The 24412-nt window shown below is 41.6% G+C and overlaps 1 protein-coding gene across 3 annotated transcripts in view; it reads left to right on the plus strand.

Annotated features, from left to right (window-relative positions):
- The first annotated feature begins 2441 nt into the window (after positions 1-2441).
- Positions 2442-24412, plus strand: part of CHRDL1 (chordin-like 1) — a 34893-nt gene continuing 12922 nt past the window's right edge. For all 3 annotated transcript variants that reach the window (XM_009866966.1, XM_009866967.1, XM_009866968.1), the window contains exons 1-3: positions 2442-2538; positions 4392-4504; positions 8428-8521. In XM_009866966.1, the coding sequence (XP_009865268.1) occupies positions 2442-2538; positions 4392-4504; positions 8428-8521 (304 nt within the window). The remainder of the gene's footprint in view (positions 2539-4391; positions 4505-8427; positions 8522-24412) is intronic.

The raw sequence follows: 24412 nt of genomic DNA on the forward strand, positions 1-24412 counted from the left end.
CGAGGGATGGCAACACCGCACGTTGCTTCCAGCTCTTGCTTTTACTTAATTTTTATTTTATTTTTTATTTGCATTATTCGTAAAACGCGGCGAGGCCGGACGCTGCCGCTCGTAGCTGCTAAAGCGGGCTGCGGGCAGGGCGAGGCGGTGCAAAGAGGCATGAGCCCGCTTCCAGGGACTAATTCATGGAAGAAGTGGATCGCTTTCATTGTTTCTGCTAAGCAGAAAACACACCAATAATTAACAGGTTAATCCTAGCTGAGATTATTTAAATCCAGGAATATTTTTAGGACGTTGCCCTTTGGGGAAATAAAGGGAGTGTGCTAATAGTGAAAAGTATGTGTTTATATTTGGAGTAACAACAATACCGAAATTAAAGAGAATTAAGAAAGACATCAAAAGTCTCCGTCCCGTTTCTGTTATTAACTCCTCCATTTCACATCCCTGTGCAGCCTTTCTGAGCGTAAGCCGTGCAAGTTTTAAAATGTTCTTCCTTTTGAAGACCTGACATTTAAAATGGATGGGATTTCTGAGCCCTTCTATTCGAACTAACTAATCTAGCTAACAGGTAAAGTGCCGCACAAAGGATAATTGTGCTCCATTTATAAATATCGTTTGCTTAAGCAACCCCCAAGAAGGCCAAAATATTTAAACGTTCACATTTCTGCTAGTCCTAGGGATGTGCTACTGTTGTTCTCAGTGCACGCATGATGTCCTGGGACATAATTACAAGGTTTTAATCTAAAACCAAGTTTTTAAAAGGTTGTTTGGCTTGCGAATGTCCTGTGTGATTTGAGCACGTTGAAAGGAAAAAATGACTTGAACTTTTCTTCTGAGATTGGAATATTATTCTCAGCTTCCAAAATAAATGGAAAGTTGTATTTTGTTACTGCATAGGGAGTGTGCTTTTAAAGTAGCGTTATTTTTTGAAAATGTTTTCAGATGCATTTTGCGTTATTTTGAATGAGCTTATTGAGTATAGACAGAGTAGCTGCATGGATTTGATGACTTAAGGAAGATGTCCATTTCGGCTGCGATTTGGGAGAATAGAGTAGAGAACTCTTAAACAGTAAAGGCAATAAAAACACTCTTGACCAAATCAGATCACCCGCCCTTTGTTACAGCATCCAAGATCTCAACAGTCTTAATAGGAACATTTTAAGTTAAATTACTTTAAGCTTGTTAACTTACTGTTCAATTAATTTCTCTAAGTTATCCACCACTTCATTTTAAATACACATATATATAAACTAGTACTTCTGCTTCAGTTATCTGTGAGCTGAAACATAGTTATGTACAGTTCTGTTATATACATGAAATCTGAAAAGGTCGAATTAGTTTACAAAGCAGACTGCTTATTTTTCCAACAGTGAATCTGTTTTCTTTTTGAACTTCTGTAGAACTAATTATGAATCCACATCAAGGCTCTTAAAATCAAACCCAAATCTTTCCAACATTGTAAATTCCAGACAAGTGTACTCTGGGAAGATAATACTTTTGCAGTGAATTCTGATAAACAGTAAAGCGCCGACATACTAATTTTGAATGTTAGGTTGGCTATCAGAAATAAATAGAACCTACTTTAGGTAATTATTTTCTCCCTTGTTTACTTCTTTTAAAAATAATTCACCTTTCAAAAGCCAGAAAAAGATACGTGCAGCAAGTGCAATACCATCTCTGCACCACACAGAGAAGAATGCATTAAGCTCTGCTCCACATGCAAGATGCTGACATTAAAAATCCACAAGGTGACACGTTGTTCCCCCATTCTGCTTGCGGATCTCAAGGCAACGGAAGGGTTAACTCTAGAAAAATTAATTATACACAATCCCAGAACAATAGTAGTTGGGAGAGGGGAGGAGGGGTGAGTTGAATAGTGGCAGAAGCCTGTTAGATGCAGTCAGGAAAACTCCGCTGACTACAGCATGGCTGGTGTTTCGCCCTCAGCGTGGATTTCCATGGTGCAGGGCCAGCGCACCCGGAACCTCCAAGGTTAATTTTAGGATGAAGTAAACACGTTACCAAGTGACACCTGTATTTCCTGAGTTACATCCGAAAGAGCTGCTCTGCAAGAACAGATCCCAAACTAGTTTCTCGCACAAGAGAACTTTTATTATTCGGATTGCTTACTTGCCAGATTTCTCTGCTTTGGAATAAAGTAAGGACTTTATTAGAAGTAATAAAGTTTTCAGCTTTCATGAATGGGAATGTGGCCCCTTTCCCAAAAATGAAATGACCCAAAGCCAAAGCTGTTTCCATAAAATGAAGATCCATGAGATAGATTTCCTTTTTTTTGTTCTGTCAGTTTAAGATTTCTGGGTGCTGGATGAAATTGTGGGAGAATTGAAGTATCTTATTGGTCTAATTTATTTAATCTTTTCTTCCCAACAGCTCAACATTCCCTACTTTGGAGGCTCTTTCTTTTCCTTTTGTCGATAAAGATGAGAAGGAAGTGGATATTGGAAGATCTTCATTTTATCTTTTTTGGTGTGCTCTGTCTCCTTTTCATAGATGGAGGTAAACTAGAACAAGTAAAACGTAAGTAGACTTCAAGCAGAGCTGTCGCATCCACCCAGATTTTACATTTTCCTTCTATTTGACAGATGTGGTTCAGAAAAGGTCTTCAAACAAGAACGTCCTGAGCTGTGGAACTGCATTCAAAAACTTCTGACATTCCTCCTCCTTCTAATCCCACATTTAGTAGAGTCAGGTCACACCCAAGGTTGGGGCACATTCTCCTAAAGCCGCACAGGTTTCGTTGCATCATAAAGAACATAACACATCAATTGGAGAATCTGTTTTATTTCAAATATCCTGAATCGAGAGAATGCTTAATTCCATTTTAGTGACCTCTATAAACATCTGACGGATTATCTGGATGCGGTCCCACGCGTAAGACTATTGTACTGATGTTTTCAGCTCGCATGAAGCTCATCCAAAACTGTTCTGTTGTGTTCCAAAAACAACCTCATATGAACTGGATTAGATACATCCTTGGAGAAAATTAAGAGTCTAAGCACTGTCAAAAACTTGATGAGAAAAATTGAAAAGAATACAAACAAAACAAAGGGAATATTTCTACAAAGCCTGTCATCTGTGGGAGACTGTAACACATTTCAGAAGGCATAGCCAGGAGGAATAACTACCCAAATAAGTCTAGGAGTTTTTGACTGCTGCAGCTTTGCTACTAGCTCTCTGGAATGCTCTCCCCACCTGCACAGGCTGGATTTTAGCCGCCTTCTCACAAAATACATTGTTTGCCCTTGAAAAGTAGTTAAAATTTCCAGCCTCGGTATCAGCGGCTTCTGTTTCTAAAGAAGTAGATGCAAAAAAGAAAGGGGAGGGAAAAAAAAATAAGAGTAGGTTCCAAAAAGGCCACCTACTCCGCTGAACTTGGAAGAAAACAATGTGCAGGTGTCCCCGCTCAAAGCAAGCACAGTGTGAGAAATTATCAGACCCCACTTCAGCCGTCTGCTTTTTTAGATCCTGCATTTCATTTGTCTTGCTCCTGTGTGAAGTGAAACCAGATCATTTCACAGTTGCTACTAATAACCCCTACCTCTTGCTACCTTCTTTTAGCCCAGTAAAAGTGAAGAATGTCCTTTGCTTGGATTATTGCTTGGAAGACAGATATTTTGCTCGATACCCTGAAGTATCTATACTAGGGGTAGTGAATTAAGCTGAATTTGGAGGAAGGGATTCTTCCATGGAAATACAAGAAACATGCTTTTATTGAAGAGATTTGAGTTTTCAATGTGAAACCATAACGTGACGGGGAGAGACAGAGCAGTAGTGTCTGATGAGTGGACGGATATCTGCAAAACTGCACCTGCAAGATTAGAAGTGCTTAATGAACAGAAAGATCTTAAAATATTTTGAATGCTGATGCGTATGTAAATCCACACAAAATCCTGAACCTGCAGTGTAGGTGCCGTCCCCTTGTTCAGAACCTCTCTGCTGTACAACCTGGGATCTTCCCAAGTTGATCCAGTTGCTTTGGTTTTGCAGTGAAACAGTTTTATTTCCTATAAAAGTCTCTAAACAATCAAGCGCTTCTATTTTCTTGCCTGAACAGGACCATAGCCTGTTTTTTTGCAGGTGAAAGGATAAACTCATCCTGTATGAAAGCTATTTTGTCAGCTCTTTCAGGAGCTGCAATTTTGGGAAGATGGGAAGCTGTGCCATTTATTTTGGTTTTCGAGGTTAAAAACAACAGCACGTGATATTAAGGGCATTTTCATTGTGTGCTTCTCCAGGGCAAGAGAAATCTTTACGAAATTTTACGTACCATTCACATAGTTCACAGAAGACGCTGCACACCGAAAAACACTTTGTAAGCGCAGAATGGGAACATTCATTCACAGCTCTTTCAATTCTTTCCTGTTTCACAGATTCAGATACATACTGCGTGTTTCAAGATAAGAAGTACCGTGTAGGAGAACGATGGCATCCTTATCTAGAACCCTATGGCCTTGTTTACTGCGTTAATTGTCTTTGCTCAGAGGTAAGACCACTGAGTTATTGATCCTGCAACTTTTACTTGTTTAATTGACCCGAATCCTTTCTGTTGTATTTACAGTTTGACAAAGGCCAAGCCTGTTTTCACTAGTGGGTCCCAATCACGCTGCAGGAAGTAGCTGTGGGTGATCTTAGGGAAAGGAAAACATGAGAAGAGAAAGCCAGTACTAGCAAAAAATCACTTGTATGAGGTAGACAAAACAGCTCCTTAACTAGCCAGAAGTTTTGTCGATGCTGGGCATTACATCTTGAATAATTAGAACCCCATAAACTAAATGTAATCCTTTCACTTCCGTCAGTGTGGAGGATTATGCTGAACCTCAATTTGGAAGTCTTTTGCCCTATGTACAGTGCCCACGTCTTCAGAGGCATTTCCACAGTCAGAGCATGTGATGCCCTTAAGCGCTGAAGGAACAGGCTTGGATATCACTCTTTGTAAAAATCTGTTAAAGAAGAATGAGGTGATGAAAAATGAGAGAGTATACGGGGAGCAGAGAGAATTGGGTAGGATGTGAAAGGACAGGTCCTCGACTACCATCAGTTGATGCCTGATAGGAGGACACAGCAGACGTAGATCCCTTAAGTATGTCACACACAGCATGTCATATACAGGCGGGGGAATGAGGGTGGAATATGTCCCTTGGAGTACTTTAAAATGACTAAACAATGAGGGATCTTAATCACTAACACATGAGGCTGTCCAGATGCTGAGTTTTGTGTGCTGTATTTAATACAGAAGAAAGTTTTCTTGGCTATTTTCCCTCTGCAAGTGTAAAATATTGGGCCCCTGTGCAGTATATGCTCTGAGGGATCTGCTACTACAATTTAGTGCAGAGATGCATGAACAGTAGTCCCACAAGTTTGGCTTTATCTCAGATCTGTGCAGCAGAATGCATCTGTAAGAGAAAAAGCAATGTTGTAAGAGGAAAGGGAGAAGTCCCTGATTATAGCAAAAAGGAGTTTCCACTCACTTCTGCTAATCTGGATGAAAATTCCCTGAGTGTCTTTGTGTGGTAAAACACTCATCGAGTTGCTGGAACGCTGTCTTGGGTGGGAATGAAATTCACTGGGAACTCTAGAGATCTGGATACAAATCAGTGCTCAATGATTTTTAGGAATATGTTAGTCTGGAGAGATGGGAAAGTGCAGGGAATGCTCCTCTAGAGAAGAGCACTGCTGTGATTTAGGACTGCCCATGCACTGTGAGGCTCCAGCAATGAGTATATTTTATTTCTTTCCTTCCCAGGTGGGCATGGAAGACCAGAGTGACAGTTCAGGGCAACAAAGTTAGTACTAAGAAGGAATAGCTTGTGCTAATTATCAGTACGTGCAGTTCACAAATGGTTCAGGATTCTACTACCTTGTTTACTCTGTTTTACGTTTGTTGTACCCTGAGGGTGCAAAATGGAACTTGGGGTTTGAGGATGCTGAGGGATCTTTGGGATGTAACTCTTGTTGCCTGGGTGGAGGACTCCAAGTAAAAACTGCAGCGTCCAGCCATTCCTTTGAGCTTTGTCGTGGCCAAAAGAAATGCCCTCAGAACACCGACCTACAGTAAAAGCTCCAGATCATCAGGAAACTCTTCCAATTTTAACAAAATTAAGGCTAGATAAAACAGTAGTAAACACACCATGACATAGCATGAGCACCAAATATTATAGCATAAACTGTGAACCTGAAGCATGCCACAAACAGCAAATAAGAGGAACCTACGTGTAACGCACCTGCAGTTCTCTGGCAGTAAATCAGTTAGGCAAAGGATAGCTACAGAATCCAAAGCAGCAATTTACTCCCTCTCAGTGCAGAAAAAAGCAAAAAAAAAAATCCCCAGGGGTCTTCATCACTAGTGTGACCAAAAGTTCTTTGCTGGCTTCAGATATCATGATCCGAATGATGTCTGCACAAAACAAGTCGTAGCAGCCAGAGAGCAGAGCGAGATCTCTGCTCCGTCCAGAAACAACAGGCAGTCTGTCCGTTCCCCCCAGCACACACACACTTCTGATGTTTAAGAAAAATGCGAGACAAATTAACTAACTAAACAGAGGCCAAATTATTCAGCCTGGGATTAAAAGAAAAAAAAAACCACAAACAAAAAGCCTTCCTAGTTTTGTGCATGTATATTGTGTATTTTTACAAGTTACAATTTACACACTTAAACCAGAATAAATCTAAACATAACTGAGTGTTCTCACCCTGTTCCCCCTGCTCTTTTACAACCCCTCCTCCCCCCCGCCAATACACAGTGGAGAGACTGTTGACTGTTACTGTCCAGTGAACTGGAGCACTTGCCATTTGTCAGATCATTATTTTACTCTCTAAAACACAGCAGCTTTTTGCTTGCACTCCTCGTCAGATCTGCAGACCTCAGAGGCTAAAGTGAACACTCCCCACGCTCCGCACTGGTAACGCAGCTGAGGAAGAGAGATGCTTTGTTACTCTTTGGGTGTCTGATGCAGAGACGTTAACCCTGACTCACAGAGGTTTACGGGAGCTTAAGCCTTATTCTAGTCAGCAGGGCTTGGTCTCCCAACCATCTAAGCATAAGAACCTAAGCTTAAGAGCAATCTTAGCCAGCATCAGTTAAAAATAGTTCTGTCCTGCTGCAGCACTGAGGAGCAAAGCAGGCCTGCAGAAATTTGTTCATAGCCGATGATGCGCAGAAAATAAAGATTCACCTCGGGGGACTTCACAATGAAAAGGGGAGTGAGGCCATGGAACAGGTCAGGGAAGCACCATGGAGCCAGGCCAGCAGGCAGTGCCAGCCTTTCTTCCACAGTAGTGCTTTAAGGGCTCTCCGATGATGATCTGCTGGGCCAGGAGCTGTGCAGACCAGTAATAGTTCCTATCCTGCAAAGAGTCTACAGCCTCGAATTTGCTCCTCCTCTATAAAATCCGCGTATTTAATTTCAGTCATCATTGGGAGCAGATGGTGATAATAATTTTTAGTGTCTCTTTCCAAAGGAGATGCGCAAATGTAGTCCGTGGGTAGTGATGATCTAACAGGACGATTCCAGCCTGTGGTCTGTGGATATTTAGGAGGCAGTTGATTATTTTGAGAGAGATGGCTAGAAAAGCCTGGACATACGTTATCTAAGGAAGTCCACTGGAAACATTTCAGTGCTCCAGAAGGCATATGAAAATTAAGTGGGTTTACTCCTGATGGCATCTAAAACTACAGTCACAGCATAGTATCAGTGTTCATGCTGAAAGATCTTTCTTGCTACAAACATGAGCAACTCAGAGCTAAATTAGGAGGATGAATTATGTATGGGAAATGGGAATTTGAAATGGATAGTCTTTTCTGGTTGCAGACGCTGGAGAATGAAAATTCCCCGTGTTTTAATTATAAATCAAACTTAGATGTGGTCAAATAGAATATTATGGTAATGACATGAATAATGAACACTATTCCCAAGACTTGCTCGTATTTCTTAGAAAAATGGCTACGTACCAACTGGTGCTTTTTGTCTACTGGGGAAACCATAAAATGAAAACAAAAGACTCTCCACAGTTTTCAGGAACAATTACAGACGCTATTGTCTCTTGTGGTCTTGAACTAACCCTCAGTAGGGGATAGCTCAGAGACCTACCATTCATTATCTGTGTCTTACTTTTGGAAACACAAATCCTAAGCATAATCTGCTCAAAAGAAAAAACACACATGAAGACTGTTGCAATCCATTTTTAGGCACTCCCTTTGACTGTAAGGTTTCTGTGTACGTCTGCTACATTCTGGCCTCCAGCACAAATGAGGCAGTGAAAGCAGTCTGGGTTTACTCTGCTGTGAGTGAAATCAGAATGTTGTAAAAAGGCATTTGTTTTTGAAATGCCTAGATGCAAAACAGAGAACATGGAAATTGGTAAGAGAGCCTATTTCATTTAATTACTGTATTATTGTTCCACCTGCAGAATGGAAACGTACTGTGCAGCAGAATAAGGTGCCCCAGTCTACACTGTCCTTCCCCTGTGCATGTACCACAGCTGTGCTGCCCTCGATGCCCAGGTAATTCCTATTAATGGTGTACAGTCCTTTCTGAAAGAGTTATTTGATATGCCGAGTAACAGCAAAATTAAACGTCTGTGGTGGAAAACTTCCATGCAGTAAACATCTTTCTATAGCCATTTAGGTCATGAGGTGTTTGTCCTACAGTAAGTTACAGTATTTTCTACAGTGGTTTTGCTTTAGAAAAGCAGAAGTTTAGATCTGGGAAGGGATCAGGCAAACTACCAAGTCCAGTCGCCTGCGATCCAGGCAGGTGGAAGTAGAAGTTTCATTGATGGGATCCATGGACTATCTGCTCCACACTCCTTCCCTTAACTCTAAACTCCATCACAATGACACCCCATCCCGCAAACTTCCCAGGTTTCTGCTTTTGGTGCTTTTCCAAAGAGCAGGCTAAAATACACAGTTATTTGCAGTGGTTCTCTGTTAACAAGCAATTCAAAATTGCTGTGGCAAACGTGCATTTGTATAGTATCACTCCACAACCAGTCTGGTAACATTTTCCTTTTACATCTCAAATCCAGGCATAACTTCATAATTAGTAGAGACTGTTGTAAATCATACAAGCAGTGCTGTAGAAGTTTATGACTATATAAATCCAATTGGATACTGTATAATAAATTCCTCCAGACTGTACCTTTATTATATGCTGATTATTAAGAGCCACTGTATGAAAGAGACTAAGCAGGATCTTTCACGAGGCTGTTACAACATTCCCGACATGGCCTAATGGCTGGTAGATTTGACTGGAGCTTTTCCCTAAATGTCTGTCTTAGTGGCACCCTTCCTTTCCACTTATAAAAGAGTATTCATGCAGCATCATAGAAAGGAGTTTTATGTGACTTTCTCCAGAGAGTTTCATTGTTTGAGGAAAACAGCTGTTCCTTGGCCAAAAACCTGTGGGCAGGAGGCACTATGCGGTGGTGGAGGGACGTGAGTCCACGAGTCAGTTTGCTGTTCAGCTGGGATTCCTTGGAGAACAAATGGCACCCACCTGACAATTTTTGGTTGGATACATCTGTCCTGACAATTAGACACATCTGCCTATCTGATGAGCGCATCAATATCTGATCTAGTTATCTAGAGTCCTTTTTTTGTGAGCAATAAGGAACAAGCATTTCAAGCACATACCTCATCTGATGCCACGATGCCACTCTTGTGTCCTGTGTTGAGATTCATCCCATTCAACTTGAGATCTAACACTCTGGTGTCTACTTGACAGTGGAGTTTTACCCATGATGGTCTAATACATAGGAAAGTAAGTTTGCTTTATTTGACCAACTGGTAGATTAAGGAGTAGGATGCTAAGAACATGAACCCCTTGTCTTTTCAGATCAAAAGGAGTGCTGTGCTGCTCTGCCCAAAATCTGGTCTGTTTTTCCAGCTAATCTAAACTTCAGTGACAAGGGAATCACTTAGATACCCCTTGTAGCTGTTGGAAATGTGTTGTCCCCAGAGGGTGATTCATCTTGTTACCCAGAAAGAGAAGAATTTTTCCTTGGAGATGTCTGTCTCTCTCCGCTGATCATTGAGGGACCACAGGCAAATGGCTTAGGCTAGATGCTTGCTTTTTTGGCAGCTTAAGCTAAATCACAGAAATCCCACTCTTAGTATGTAGTTGGTGTTTGGGGCCAGGAACTTTTTTTTCTTTTTTTTTTTAATATCTCTGCATAGTATTTAGTATAGAAACTTAAATGCTTTTAGATTGACTGTTTTGGCTTAGTGCTCTTTGGCAGGGAACTTTCTGGCTCTTTTCTGTTCACGAGGCTGTAAATGTTGTGACACCTATCAAGATTTTGAAACATTCTACAGTGACCTAGTAAGGAAGAGCAAGGCTGCCTGTAAACTCTCAAGTCCTTCTTAGCAAATTAAGTTCTTGCTGTTCACAGTCTTCAGCTAGAATTTTGCACTGTGTGTTTAAACTGATAACTCCAGAGAATGAGCCATTCCTGAAGATCCCTTATCTTCTCTTAAGTGCTCCTAGAGTCTGTCTGTAGTCTCTCTGCTACATATGGTGGGCCATTAAGTTGCTAGCTGGGTAAAATCTCATTTAAGTGAGAGGTTTGTTTTTCTCTAACTGAATCTGTAATTCAGATGGATCTGCACCAATGTTGGGCAAAAGAGGACCTGGAATCTCCTGTGGTTTCAGAGGTTATTTGTATTCTACTTTCTGCAGTGATTATGCCTATCATACTTGGTGTTCTGCCTTCAGTGGTGTTCAGTAATGTTCATGCCCGATCTGCATAGGAATCTCAAGCATTCTTGCACGTCTTATGCCAGCTTTCTGTTCCTCTGCGTCTGCATACAATGTCTTTTGTGCAGCATCCTGTGATATGCAGGAAATTCACTTCTCTGGTTATTTTTTAATGGCACGTGCCAGAGTTCTGGCCATCAGCCATCCATTCGAATTACTCTCATAAATGCTCATTATACCCTGTCACGTATGTTTCCCCTCAGTTTCTCAAGCTGCATTTCAGAAGTGCGTAGTTGCAGTCACAGGCCCTTTGGGCTCTTCCTCCAGCCTTTCTGCAGGTCTCGTAGAGTGCAACTGCCCAAATAACTGTCTCCTTATTTAATGAAGCAGAGGTAATGCCAGGAGACAGCCACTTTCATTGGAAAGTGAACTTCATAGCTACCTAAGTGGAGGAGCTGTTGAAGGGATTCCTTTGAGAAAAGTTGGCAGTGCTCTCCCCTTGGAATTAATGCCTCCTGCATCCATAGTGACACTGGACTTGCTGACACAAAGAGATGCAGTGTTTGTATCCTGTCTCCCTGGCACCAGCCACTATGAATCTTAAGTAGTTGTTGGACATATGTTATGAAGCATCTTCTACTTTTCACCAGTGGTTCAGTCCTACCAGCTTCTACCACAGATTCACTGCTAACTTTTTCTCCTTTTCTTTTTTTTTCCTTTGACACCTGTTCTTTCTAGCATTGGCAAAATCCAGACCTTGTGTCCTATCCAGAACTAGATATTCCTCCCTTTTGCAGCTCTGAAGAGTATTTTGCTCTCTGAATTAGTCTTATCATCACACATATGTAACCAAAAATACCAAGTTCGCTCTTCTTACACATTAGCGAGACCCAAAAAAGACATCACATGATTCCGAGCTTGAACTTCTTCCTTCCACCTGAGGATAACTGTCAGAGGAGAACTCTCCTCTGTATAGGGATATATAGAGTCAGGGAGAGAATTCACCATCATTCTTAGAGCTGGATTAGCCCTTGAGCTGAAGTGGACTTCAGATTTCCTTCCTCCTGTCGTGAAAATGAACTTCCTGTACAAGTTCTTCAAGCATTTAGCTGCAGCTGTTTTTTATGGCACTACTATGGACAGTGCCTTTATAAATGGAATATTTATTGCAGATTGTATCATTTCTACATGGAACGATGAATCAAAGCATTTAGAGTCTAGTTAAAGATCTACAATCTTTGAGTACACTCTGGAATATGTAAAACTAAGAGGGAGAAACCTTACATCAGAAACAAAAATGCACAATTGCAAGATTTAGTAGAAAAGGTTTCCATATTCCACTTGCTGGTTTGATTTTTCAGCAGATAAGGCTCCACTGATGTATGAATCAGCCCATTTGGCTCTAGTATTTATAAAGCTTGCTGCCCCAACTAAACACACTGGCTTCCAAGAACGTTCATGATTAGCAACACGTTTAAGTTTAAGCTCTTTTGGCACTATGATTTTTCTGTATCAAACTCAAACCTCTTCTGTGATGTACTTTTGGTTGTTCTTTACATGTCAAAATCATGACAAAATGCCAGGGGGTACCTGTATGCATAGCTGGACTAAATACAAAGATGGACCAGATCAGGTATCTCAGAACAGTGGTTTGAGAACATCACCTAAAATTAAATGGGGCTGTGTCCACACAGTAGAGTGCAGCACGACTTGGTAATACCTGTATCTTTGAAGTAGCTATTCCAGATCCTGGAAGCAGCCTAGTTAGGGGCAGTGTGGACTTCAGGGCACTGCAACACTTGCTTAAGAGGCAAGGAAAACGTGCCGGCAATGAGCTCAGTTCTACCTTTTCTCAATTCCTTCTAGTAACTGAGCTAGTCGAGGTAACATGCTGCACTCTGTAGTGTAGATACTCTTAGAGACTCAGCCTTGCAGCGTTGAGTGTGTTCATTCTCTGTTCACTTGATACTTATCGTACATGTAAAGACAGAAGCAGGTGTATAATACAATACACCTTGCACTGGATTGCAACACAAGAATTCAGCTTGGGCAGTTGAAATGCTCTGGTGGAATGATTTTCCACTGCAGAATGCCCATGCAATAAAGCATTTGGTGGGTGAAGAGGTGTTGGGTTCTACTCAGCTCATGCTCCCAGGCTCTCAGTTCTGGTCTTCTCACTCTCCCATTCAGGAAAAAAACAATCTATTTCACAAATATTTGTGCAACAGAGGAAGGAATATTGTGCCCAACTCTTCCATTCTCTATACAATTCCTGGTGCTAGCATATATGCTTCTCATATCACGGAGAAACTAATGGCCCAGATCTCACTGAAGTTACAAGGAGTTTTAATTGCCTTAAATAGATGGCGGTGAGGTCTGAGTAAGAAAAAAGAAAAAAAATATATAAATATGGTATTATTAAAAGATGTTCAGGTGGTCTCTTACTGAGCAGATACTCTTTTCCATGCTGTTATTAGTAAGAACAGTTATTACCTCCTATATAAAATGTATCTCTGTTGACTGATGCTACACTGATGAAACTAAGGTCAGAAACCCTTCATAGCCGGAATTCTAGACTGAAAACTGACTATTACAGCAATACTCAAGATCAAGAATTTTTCTGAGTAGCCTGGCAAAGGGCATATCATCCTTTTGAAAGTTGTGCCTGAGCTAATAAGAATGGTTCAAACACCTAAGTATTTAATGAGAATTTGGAGATGGATCCAGACTTCACACGACTTGCGAAACTTTAGAACTCTCCACTGTCCAAAAGATCAGACCTCTGCCCTACCATGAAAGATCTTCAAGGTTCTCAACCCTGACAGGTTGTGAACACACAAATCCTTTTCCTGAATCTGACAGCAGCAAATATTACAGCTACTGAAAGTTGATACATGCTGTATTTTGAGACAATACTAAGAAATGGCATCTTACAAAGGTGCCTCCTAAAGGCCTAGTTGTGGTTCGTGAGATGAATAACAGCTCTTACTCTATGAAAGATAGGATAAATTATGGAGAAATGTTGTAAAATCCATCACTTGTGTAAGACAACAACAGCCTGTAACTACTTTTAACTCAGCATCTGAATCTGTTGAGACCTTCAGTCCATGCTTTTGCATTGCCTGCAGGCCCAGTAGCCTTCACCGCCCGCCTCTGCACTTTTCGGATAATGAAAAAGAAATTAAAAATAACCTGTACCCAAGCTCTCAGCAGTCACGGTGCAGGAGACTGCAGAATAGGTACAGCAACATACACAGCAGCTGATAGTGATAACTGAAGAACTACTGACTATTATCTACTGATAAGAGCAATTTTCAAGTTTTTCCAGTCCACGTTTGGTTCTTATGGAGGTGCCATAGAATTACAGAGCCGTGCTTTTTAATGGCTACTCCACATATACAAACGAGGTTGATGTTCATATCTGGAATAGGAAAGACTCACAGAATGTTACACAGCACTGGAGACTGGTGAGATGCTCTGGGTTTTGTATAGTCTCAAGAGAGGGTAGCTGTCAGATATTTCCAATAAATTGTTTATTTGGAAGTAAATTTGTCTTGGAAATATAATGATATAGGCATTCTTGGGAGATGTCTAATTTTTTCCTATTGACGTGCGCTCAGATAATTCAGTTTGTTTTGTGATCTGCCTTTGTTACTAGCTTCGTAAAGAATGTTGGCTATCACAGCCAGATGGAGGTTATCACTTGTTTCCATTCTGCTTTTTTGACCATAAAAATTCAAACAATGTATCTGTAAACCAGCATCCAAAATGCACTGAAAAAATATGTATCTTCCTACATGGATGACAGAACTTCCATTCTTTGGGCTGGCATGGTAGGTAGGATTGGCTGCTCAGAATTTTTCCAAGATAGCTTCCAAGAGCTTCAGAGATGCTTCAGAGAGGTTTCAAAATAAACCAAAGCTTCACTCAATTTGTTCCCTTGGCTGGGAGAATGATTGGTGGATTCATATCAACCTTAGAGCAAGAATTAAAATGGAGCAACCTAGAAAGTGTTTTATGACTCCTTCAGAGTTTTGCTGGGCAATTTTTTATGCCACTATAAAAGAAAACACAGGAAATTAAGCTGCAGAAAATATATTAAAATAACGTGAAGAGCGTGACTTTAGCCCTAGAAAGCTAAAAAACAACGAGCAGCCTTTTGAATGTTTAAACTGAACCTACATCTTTGCCTTGAATCTGTTGAAAGTTCCTGCTGTCTAGATAAGGTGCTACTAGTTCCTTCAAGCAATGAGTTTCATACACTTTCTACCATCTGACCATATTAAAGACTAGCCATTGCGATTAACTCTGCATTACCCTGGAGTTTTTAGAGCTTGACCTGGTCCTTGAAGTTGTTTTAATGTAAAGCATTTTGTGGCTTAATATCTTTGACACCTGCACCTCTGAGAGGCACATATGGATTTTGTTGGGAGCTTGCGTTTGCAGTTTTTGGATGGTGCACAACTTTCCAATCCAAATTCATTGTCAGCCTCAGCCACCACTTCAAAAACAACATCGCTGCACTGTTCTTGTTGTTTTTTAAAGGGACCTTCACACATCATCTGTGTTTCTTTAAACGGTCGACGGATTGCGATGCATGAGGGAAAAAGCTACATGCAGATGGGACTGAGGGTTGATCCGCAGTCTACTGTAGTCAATCAACAGATTTCTGTTAGCTTTGATAGTTTTTGGACTCAGCCTTCTATGAAAACAGATGCAGTTATTGACTGTGATGCAGTCCCCTCTCTAGAAATTATAAGGAAGATGAAAGAGGAAACTGCCTTTATGCTGTACCACACAGAGTAGGTGTTTGGGCCAGGTTCCAGATCTATTGATTCAACAGACTTCAAATCAGACCTTGAGGTGACACATTCATGTAGAGCGGAACCAAAAGTAGAGGGAAGAAATCAAGCAAAGGAATTTTTAATAGGAAAGAAATCCATTTGCTGTCTTACAGTGTGCTGTAATCCCCCAAGGATCTCCAGCCACAGAGGTTATTTAAAATAATACTAGGTAATTCCTAGAAGAGAACCTTGCACTGAAATGGTGTAACAGGTTTTCTCTATCAGAGGTTCCCATATTCTCATGAGGTGCTGAATCAGGATTTAGTTCTGGTGATGAAGTAGCTCAAGAATATTGGTGTTACACCCTTCTTGATGGGACAGTGGTAAAAACGTTTTCCCTTTCAGCCGCTGCTGCTTTTGACGCTGCAGCAGCCGCTGTGCAATAGCAGTTTGTCCCACCACGTGCTGGTGGCACTCCGGTTTCGTTGTCCAGCCCTGAAGCTGCACTAGGAGCAGGTCAGAAATAATACGTAGTAACTCAGTCTATGGCACTGACAGCTTTCCTGCCTTTCTGAGGCAAATGGATGTGAGAGGCCTGCACAGATACTGAAGAAAGTTTGGGAAATTTCTGGAGAAAATAGCATGTGTTATCCCAGGTCACCAGGACACTCGTGGTCCACAATGTCCCTTGCTGCTTGTAGTACAGAGATTCCCTGTCTTCTCTGTTTTCTTTATCCCCTCTGCATTTGGCCACTCTTGCCATGTAGCCCCAGCGTGGAACGCTTACGCTGAGGTGGCAAAAATAAGATCACGGAACGTCTGCTGCACTGAAGGGCTTTTTGAGGACGTGAACCACAGTGGCAGAATGAGGAAATCCAGATTCCCAGCTGTACGCTTCTTCGCACTGGCCCTTCTGGCACAAATGGATTGGAAGATAAGTGTTAATAGGATCTCTGGGTACAAAACAAACCACCCGCTGTCACTGTACCTTCGTTTCACTGGAACTGTGGGAAAACAGGCAAGTGCTCTGTTATATAAAAGCACTGCTATTTATGCATGAAATGCACTGTATAAACACAGAAGAATATTATTTATGTGATCTTTTTCCCCGTATAAACATGAGGATCTTTTTTAAAATAATATTTTTTAAAAATACTGTTTGGTTTGAACACATAGCATCAGGGTTAGTTCAATCAACAGAGTTGTCCCAGATTTATTCAGCATAACTGTGATCAAAATCTTGCTGTCACCCTCCCTAGCAAGCCGCATAATCTTCTTCTGCAGGATGCTTCCCTCACCTCTTTTAAGACTTAGGCTGCTCTGTTTTGAATTTGTAAGGATCAGATTATCAACACATATTTATTCCTCCATTCCAAATACGTGTCTCATACTGAATAGCTGTTTCTTATATATAATAACGGTATTCCATTGGCTTATGTGTAGTAGAGGGAAAAGCCTAACACAGAGGATTTCTGCCTGGAGGCAGGCTTCTTTATCTTTTACTTGGAATGTTACTAGCACTTAGATTTTTCCAGGACTGGGAAGAGCTTTGGCTGAACCCCTTGAAACATAGAAACCAAGGCAGCAGGGGTCAGAGGACTCATTATGACTTTTTCAGAGCTCTGATTCCTTAGGTGAAAGGAGGCTAGTTCAGATATTGTTCATCAGAGCAGCTCCACAACTGCTTGTATCTATACATGCTTATCTGCCGGTCAAAATGGTTGTTCCAGCACCAGGAAGAGGCACCTACCTTCTGGAGAGAAAAGTTTAGCCCAGGTCCCCACACAAAGCGAATTTCAAAGTGATTAGATTTACTTGCTTTGTGCTTCTCCACCTACCTCAGGGTGACGAGAAAATTCGAATGTGTTCCAACTGGCTGTGCAGTCAGGAGTAACTCAAAGATGGAAGCCTGTGCTTTGCCATCAGTAGGAGCTGCAAAGCAGCTTCAGATTCTCAAGTACTGAGCAAGCATCCTTGGTGACAGAGAAGGATAAGTGATGATAGTACGAAGCAGACACGCACAACTACAAAGGAGACCCCAAACTCGCTGCCATCCAGTGTGTTGCTAACGTGTCACTTGCTGTTGCTTTCCCCACACACCAGTGACATGGTGTTAACTCCTACACCATCAAGAATTAAGCCTGTCACTTCATTTGTCAGGACCTTCCTTTTAGTTTTGTTTCTCCTGCAGGAGCTGCAAAAGCTCCCTTCTTGCTGAAGGGAAATGTTTTGCGCCGAAGCACAGCTCATGTGCTTTGCGTTAATTTTCAATATTGCTGCCCCAAAATTGAAAATACTACGTTACATCTTGTTTACTTAAGAGTCCTAGTCTCCAGAGTTAATCACTGAGGAGTACTTCCTTCCAGGAGTCATGCCCTGGCTTCAGTGGGACCCGCTTGAAAGGGATTAATCTATACCGTGCTACAGGTTAAATAAAAGATGCTCTTCAATGCGTGCAAGGTGGGACCTTGGGGTGTATTGTTACCTTAAAGATTCCGCACGAGGAATTATAAAGAAAAAAGATCCACAAGTCAACTCGTTGTCATGGGTGTTTGGCAAAAAAAAAAAAAAAGACAAATAGTGTGTTTGCTGCTGCCAGTCCCAGCTCTGCTTTCAGATAAAAGCTGAGGGCCAGAGCAGGAGGCACAGTTCCTACTCCGCATGTGTCTGGCTCAGGACGCAGCGATTGCTAGTAATGACAGCACTCAGGCTGGCTAATTTGGGGAAGTCTTGTCCCATACACAAACACAAAATGAATTCCATTCTAGCACAGCTCCTGAGGGTGACAGCCTGTTTCATGTTAAAACCACATTTCAGTGGTGGAGGAAAACCCAGCCTTTTTTTCACTGTGGTTGCCCCTTGGCAACTGCAGCCTGCAGGCTGGGCATGGTTGAAGAAAGCTGGAGAGGTAACAAGGTGCTTAACATAAAAGAAGCTTCCACCACGTATGTGCAACTCTCTCCTCTCTGCATGTCATGCTTCCAGCTCCTAACCTGAACTGCAGTCAGTGCAAGTTAGTACTTTATTTTACATTGCTGCTTGGATTTTTTTTTAAACCACTTTGTAAATTGCAACTCCACCTGTGGGTTTCTATCCAGAAATGTAATTTTCTGCACACAAATAAGTTACCCATTACTGTTATTTCAGATCAGTTCATATTTTGGGTTCTCCACACAAATAATAAATTGTTATTTCAGATTACTTCAGTTCATATTTTGGGGCCTCCTAGAATTAATCCTTCACAGTGGATCCTAAAGCCCATTGTGTTAGCCGTTAACATTACCACAGAAAACATCAGTAAAAAGACTCAATAAGCAAGAATCACCCCTCTATCTCTCTACTGATTTATGTGTAAGTTACCTTAGAGAATGATTTTGCTTGCAGGGAAAAGGCTCTGTGAAGGAGGAGAATTGACGATATTTTTCTAACAAGGAGACCTAGGGATATGTGCAACTCCTACCCAGTCAAACAGCTTTCCAAAGCCAGGTGTCAGGTCACTGAAGTGCAGCCCCCTTGTGTTGGGCAGTGTGCGTCCCTAAGCTCATGAAGGTTTCATAAAATTTTCAAAACAGGGAGAATTGCTCTCATGCTCCAGTCATGTTCCCCTTTGGCATTAGAAATGCTTGTGGTCTGTCCATTTCCAAGAACTGTGTTTTCTTTTTGACCTTTATGCGGTGCTTTTGAATAGTGAACCTGCAATTCTTATGCCAATTTTAAATGTCAAGGCTTCACATGATGTTGTGTTACAACTTGCGGTGACCTGATTTCAGTACAGAAGCAGCGTGAGATGACCAGTTAGCTGCTGTCCAAAGCCAGTTTCCTGCACCAGTATAGAGCCTAGAGAGCTTTGAAGTACCTATTGCAACTAAACTGACTCTCTCAGTCCTGTTCACTAAGTGGCAAAACTCACTGGCAACACGAGTGAATTGTGCGGGAGAGATGTCAATGCAAACAGCTGACCCAGAGCTCGAGCAGAATTCAGTGGCTTGTCCAGTGAGCAGGGTTCCGAACCAAATCCTCAGTCTCTTGGTCCGTACAGGCTTATGCTCCATGTTGATTCAGGGAATATGTTTCATAGAATCCTCTCTGGAATCAAGTTCATAATCTATCATCTGTCTACTTACAAAAGACCAGAGAGACTATCCGCGGAACAGTTCCCAGTATGGTAAGTCTCTTAAGGCCTTAGACCTCATAATTAATTTCATATTGTTTAGCACTTGATTGTTTTTATAAGGGTGGTTAATAAAACAAACTGCAAAACCCAAGCCAGGCTGAGCGCCTAGCGTTTCTGCTTGATGTTAAAAAGCCTACCTTTTTCAGTAAATGCCACTAGGTGATCTTGAATGTGGCAGTTTAAAAATAGTTTCTAAGTCAGCAAGCCAAGTCTGTAGGATTTTTAAAAATGATCTTTGCCAGATGTTCTGATACTAAAATAAGCAATAGTGAGAGTGTCAAGTACTAACAAGAATGGCCAGAGTATTGTACAAGAAAGAATCTCATAGAGATGTAATAAAACTCCACAGACCCTTCCTGGGGTGCTGTGCGGGGTCCTAACAGACCCTACCGAGAGGTGTGCAGTAGCATAAACTTTGCCTACATGCCTTCCTTGTCTGATCTGTACAATGTCCCTTTCAGGCCTGCACTCAGTTACCACTTCAACCTATTACTGGTTGCAGATCAGGAGAACTTAGGCACAATGACTTTCAGAAAGGCAAGATGCCTGGTCTCGTCCGCAATGGCAGAGACCACCCAAAAGCAGCTCGTTTTCTTCTCGTGAAGGTCAGATCATAGAATCATAGAATTGCCTAAGCTGGAAGGGACCTTAGAGATCATTGTAATCCAGCCTCCCTGTTGCCAGGGACACCACCTCTCGACTAGATCAGGCACCACGTGGGGACCGAACGGAAATGTCGCCTCATAAATGCTTCAGTGGCTATCATGCCATGACTGTACTGATGGTGAGCTGGTTTTGCCAGTTGGTTAGTTAGTGTCCTAAAATTATTTGTTAGCAATTGTACCTGTACCTCCTGACTTTATTCACAAGGATCCAAGTTAAAATCTTAACTGACTGTAGCAAGGCCTGGATCCTAAAGCCCTTCCTCAAGCCAGTCACTCCACAGTAACGCTTCCCAAAAGGCCAGTTTGTTTGTAGCCAGTTACTGCTTTTCAGTCTCTGCACATAAATACTTTTACAGAAGTTACCACTGTTTCAGACACCAGGAACTGCCTGTAGAATTTGTTGAAGCTATTCAAGGGATTAGTTGTAGATAACTGATGCTCTTCCGCTCTGTATCCAAGTAAGGGTAAAGCATCGAAGGAGCAAGCTTTAGTAACAATCTGGGAAGAAATAACTGTAAACAGAAAAAGCTAAAAGATGGTGTTTCCAAAATTGACTGTGATCCATGTGACACAGTATCTGTTTCTTCCAGGAGGCTGGAAAGCTCCAGAAGCCAGGAAGCCCTGGTCTGTGTCCATAGTATGGCTGCCCTCAACCCTTGGCAACCTCAAGTCATGGGCAGACTATCAAGAACCCAGGCAGGTCCCCATGAAAAATCTGTCATTGGAGTAGATTCCACTGAACCAGACAATTTCTGTAAAATGTCTGTGGTTTATTAAATTAATATCTAACTCTGTTTGATCAAGCTGCCGCCCAGGAAAGCTAAAGTGCTGCGCTTCCCACTGAGTTAGCATCCCTTCATGGCAAACTTGTTGCCATACTGGTTCCTGGTTCTTCACACGCCCTGTCAGAGGGTCTGTGGTTCATGGAACATGTGAACTAAGCTGTGTGCACTTCTAGGTCACAGCGAACGTTGACATCAGGCTGTACTATAGATCTGAACTGATACAATTCTCGTTGGTATAGATGAACAGTTTCTCCCAGCACAAGCATCCCCCTGAATCACAGTCTTAAAAAGCAGCATTCAAGCAAGCACCTAGGATGAATCCTGAAGGATACCTTTCTACTGTCTTCACCGAGGCCAGCATTTACCTTGGGAGCCTACCTGGTGAAAACCAGCCTAGGTAGACAAGAGAAGCTGGACAGAATCCCATGTTTGGCAGAGAGGAATGCTTGGATATAAGAATTCAAGCATAGCCACCATAGTCTTCAGTTGCTTTAAAAAAATAAAACAATTGGTTTGAAGCTAATCTGGTTTTGATACAGTTGTATTCTGTTGCCTATTTGTAAAACCTGAAAGATTTCTTCAGCCAGGTTCAATCTTTGAAGCTGCTTACAGGCTAAGTTCAAATCCTAATGAAATCATGTAAAGCCTAGGTTGCACGTCTTAGCCTCCTGCCATTACCTAGTGCTAATGGTGGTGATAGATCCATGCCATCCCTATTGCTAACTCAAGATCTTACCTTGATTGCCCTAAAATTGAAGGCAAATGTCAGCATGGCCTGTCGACTTCTAAACTGAGCCCTTAAACAATAAATGCCAATAAAAGAATAAATGCCAAGCATAGAAACACAGGTACTTCCTATGTTATAACATCTTTACCCTATATGTTTTATATTGCTTCCACTGATGTGTTGTGAATGCCAGGAAGAAAAGTTCAGACTGAATCCAGTTAATTAAAAGGATTCATACAGATGGTTTGCCTGGTACTTTACAGAGGCAGCTAATTAAAGCAACGTTAGTCAGCACCATTAAAATGCCAGATAAAGCTTTGGGACCAATCCTGATTAGGAAGCAAGGTTTACAAATTGAGCTTTGAGCAATGCAGCATATTTGCAGTTAATTAATCTAATTCTAACATATCTTAACGAAGGTGCAGAATAATGCATGCTGATATCAATATTAATGCCAAGATTTCTTAAAGTTCAGGCCTGGCACTTATTAAAACAACCCACAATGACTAATTTCACATTCTACAGGAGAATGTGATATCATGAGGGAGTCTGAACTCCTCTAATTAGCCATGATTTAAAGAACACTAGAAAAGAAACCGAGGTAAATCCTACTTGTAGAAAGTTAGTCACACACTAGCAAAGACAGAGTGAGAGAAACTGCACCAGACAGGAGTTATATTTAGACATGAGATATAAACAAAGCTTCCTTGCAGTTTTAGACAGATGCTGTGTTTGGAGAGGATCAGTCGCGCTCTCCAATGTGCTGTCTCCAATATATGACTGTATATACTTTTTTGCAGTAACAGTAGTGTGGTCTTGATTTGAAAACTTCTTCTAAGCTTTATTTTATGCAGCTAAATAGCCCCATTCACTTAATGTGCTAAAAGAAAATCGTGCACAGGCACGTGCAGTGTAGGACCTAAGCCATGGTCTTATCCCCTGTAACTGAAACAGACTTTTCTTTAATTATTCATCAAATAAGACTTCAAAATAGGAAGAGAGTTTCGTCCTATATTCCAAAGATAGGCAGATGTACATGTGTTTTGGGCTGAGTGTTATGATTTAGCTGTTCCAGGCCTAACTTCTATGATCAACGTAGTGCATCTCTCCACTGTCATTTTCCAAGCAATAAAAATTCCAACATATTCCTTCCCTTATTTAGAAGCAACAGTTTAAAGGCATTTGGTGATTTCCATAGTGATCTGAGCTATGTGGCATACACTGAGGTACATCTGCAGTAAAATCTTCATCCAATTCTCTTCATCCAATACTCTGAAGAGTAACAATGAGTGATCCAAGGATTGATCTTTGCAAATGTCAGATCACAAGTCAAAGGCTGCTTTTGGCTCACATGGGCACGGCAGCGTCCTGCAGACAAGACACATCCAGAAAAGAGGCATCTCCATTCTCCTTTCATTTTTCCTTTCATTTTCATTTCTTTCCAGTTTTGCCACTCTTCCAGTTGCCCAAGGGGCAAGGGGATAAGTAAGGGTTTGGCAATCTCTCTCTCTGCTTTCCTGGAGCTGACTCTTGGAAAGCTCACAAAACTATGGTGATCTAAGTTTCAGGAGGTAGCACAGTCACAGAATCACAGAGTCACAGAATCACAGAATCACTGAATGTTCAGGGTTGAAAGCGACCTTGAAAGATCATCTAGTCCAGCCCCGCTGCCAGAGCAGGATCACCTCGAGTAGGTCACACAGGAACGCGTCCAAAGAGGTTTTGATGTTTCCAGCGAAGGAGACTCCACAACCTCTTTGGGCAGCCTGTGCCAGGGCTCCGGCACCCTCACAGTGAAAAAGTTTTTTCTAATGTTTTTAGTGGAACATCCTGTGCTCCAGCTTGCATCCATTGCCCCTTGTCCGTTGCCCCCAGTCCTGAGAAATGCTTCTTCATCTTTTCCAATATTTGTGTCTACCGGGACAGTTGCTGAATTTGGCACTTGAATCTTTTTGCTGAAGACTTCCACATGATGTTTCTTAATTGGATCATTCGTGTTGCTGTTCCAGAATGTGTATTAGTAGCAAACTATACAGAAGGTGCCGAAACCACTGCATTTCTATGCTAAGTAAAGGTGTTGTGAAAGCTCAGTACTATTCGTAAGATTTCGGAAAGGTATCATTAGACACCCTTGATTGCGCTGAAATAATGATGGATTTGGGGCTTCAGAGGAAGAAGTGCAAATACAATGCCTGTCTCTTGCGGAGAAATGAAGCGTCAGGCAAGGAACCCTAAATGGGTAACTTCTGCCATTCTCCTGCTGACCCACTAAACTCTCAAATACTGTAGGACATGTATCTTCTACAGCCAGATTTTACATTTGCCGTGCCAAATGTCATTAATATTTGATGGACCAATGTAACTAAATATACGCTTTAGTGGAAAATTCTAAATGTCAGTGTTTAATGCCAGTGCATGCCAGCAGAAAACTGCTCTTTCACTTGAGCTCCCAGCTGAAAAATGTGCATTCTATGGTGGCACGGTTTCACAAAAAATCTCCCCGGGTTTATCTGATAGATAATGAAAGTGGGTATAGGAAAACCTGAATTTTCAGGTCAGGTT

The sequence above is a fragment of the Apaloderma vittatum genome, unplaced genomic scaffold (genome assembly GCF_000703405.1).
Source record: "Apaloderma vittatum isolate BGI_N311 unplaced genomic scaffold, ASM70340v1 scaffold283, whole genome shotgun sequence".
Lineage (NCBI taxonomy): Eukaryota > Metazoa > Chordata > Aves > Trogoniformes > Trogonidae > Apaloderma > Apaloderma vittatum.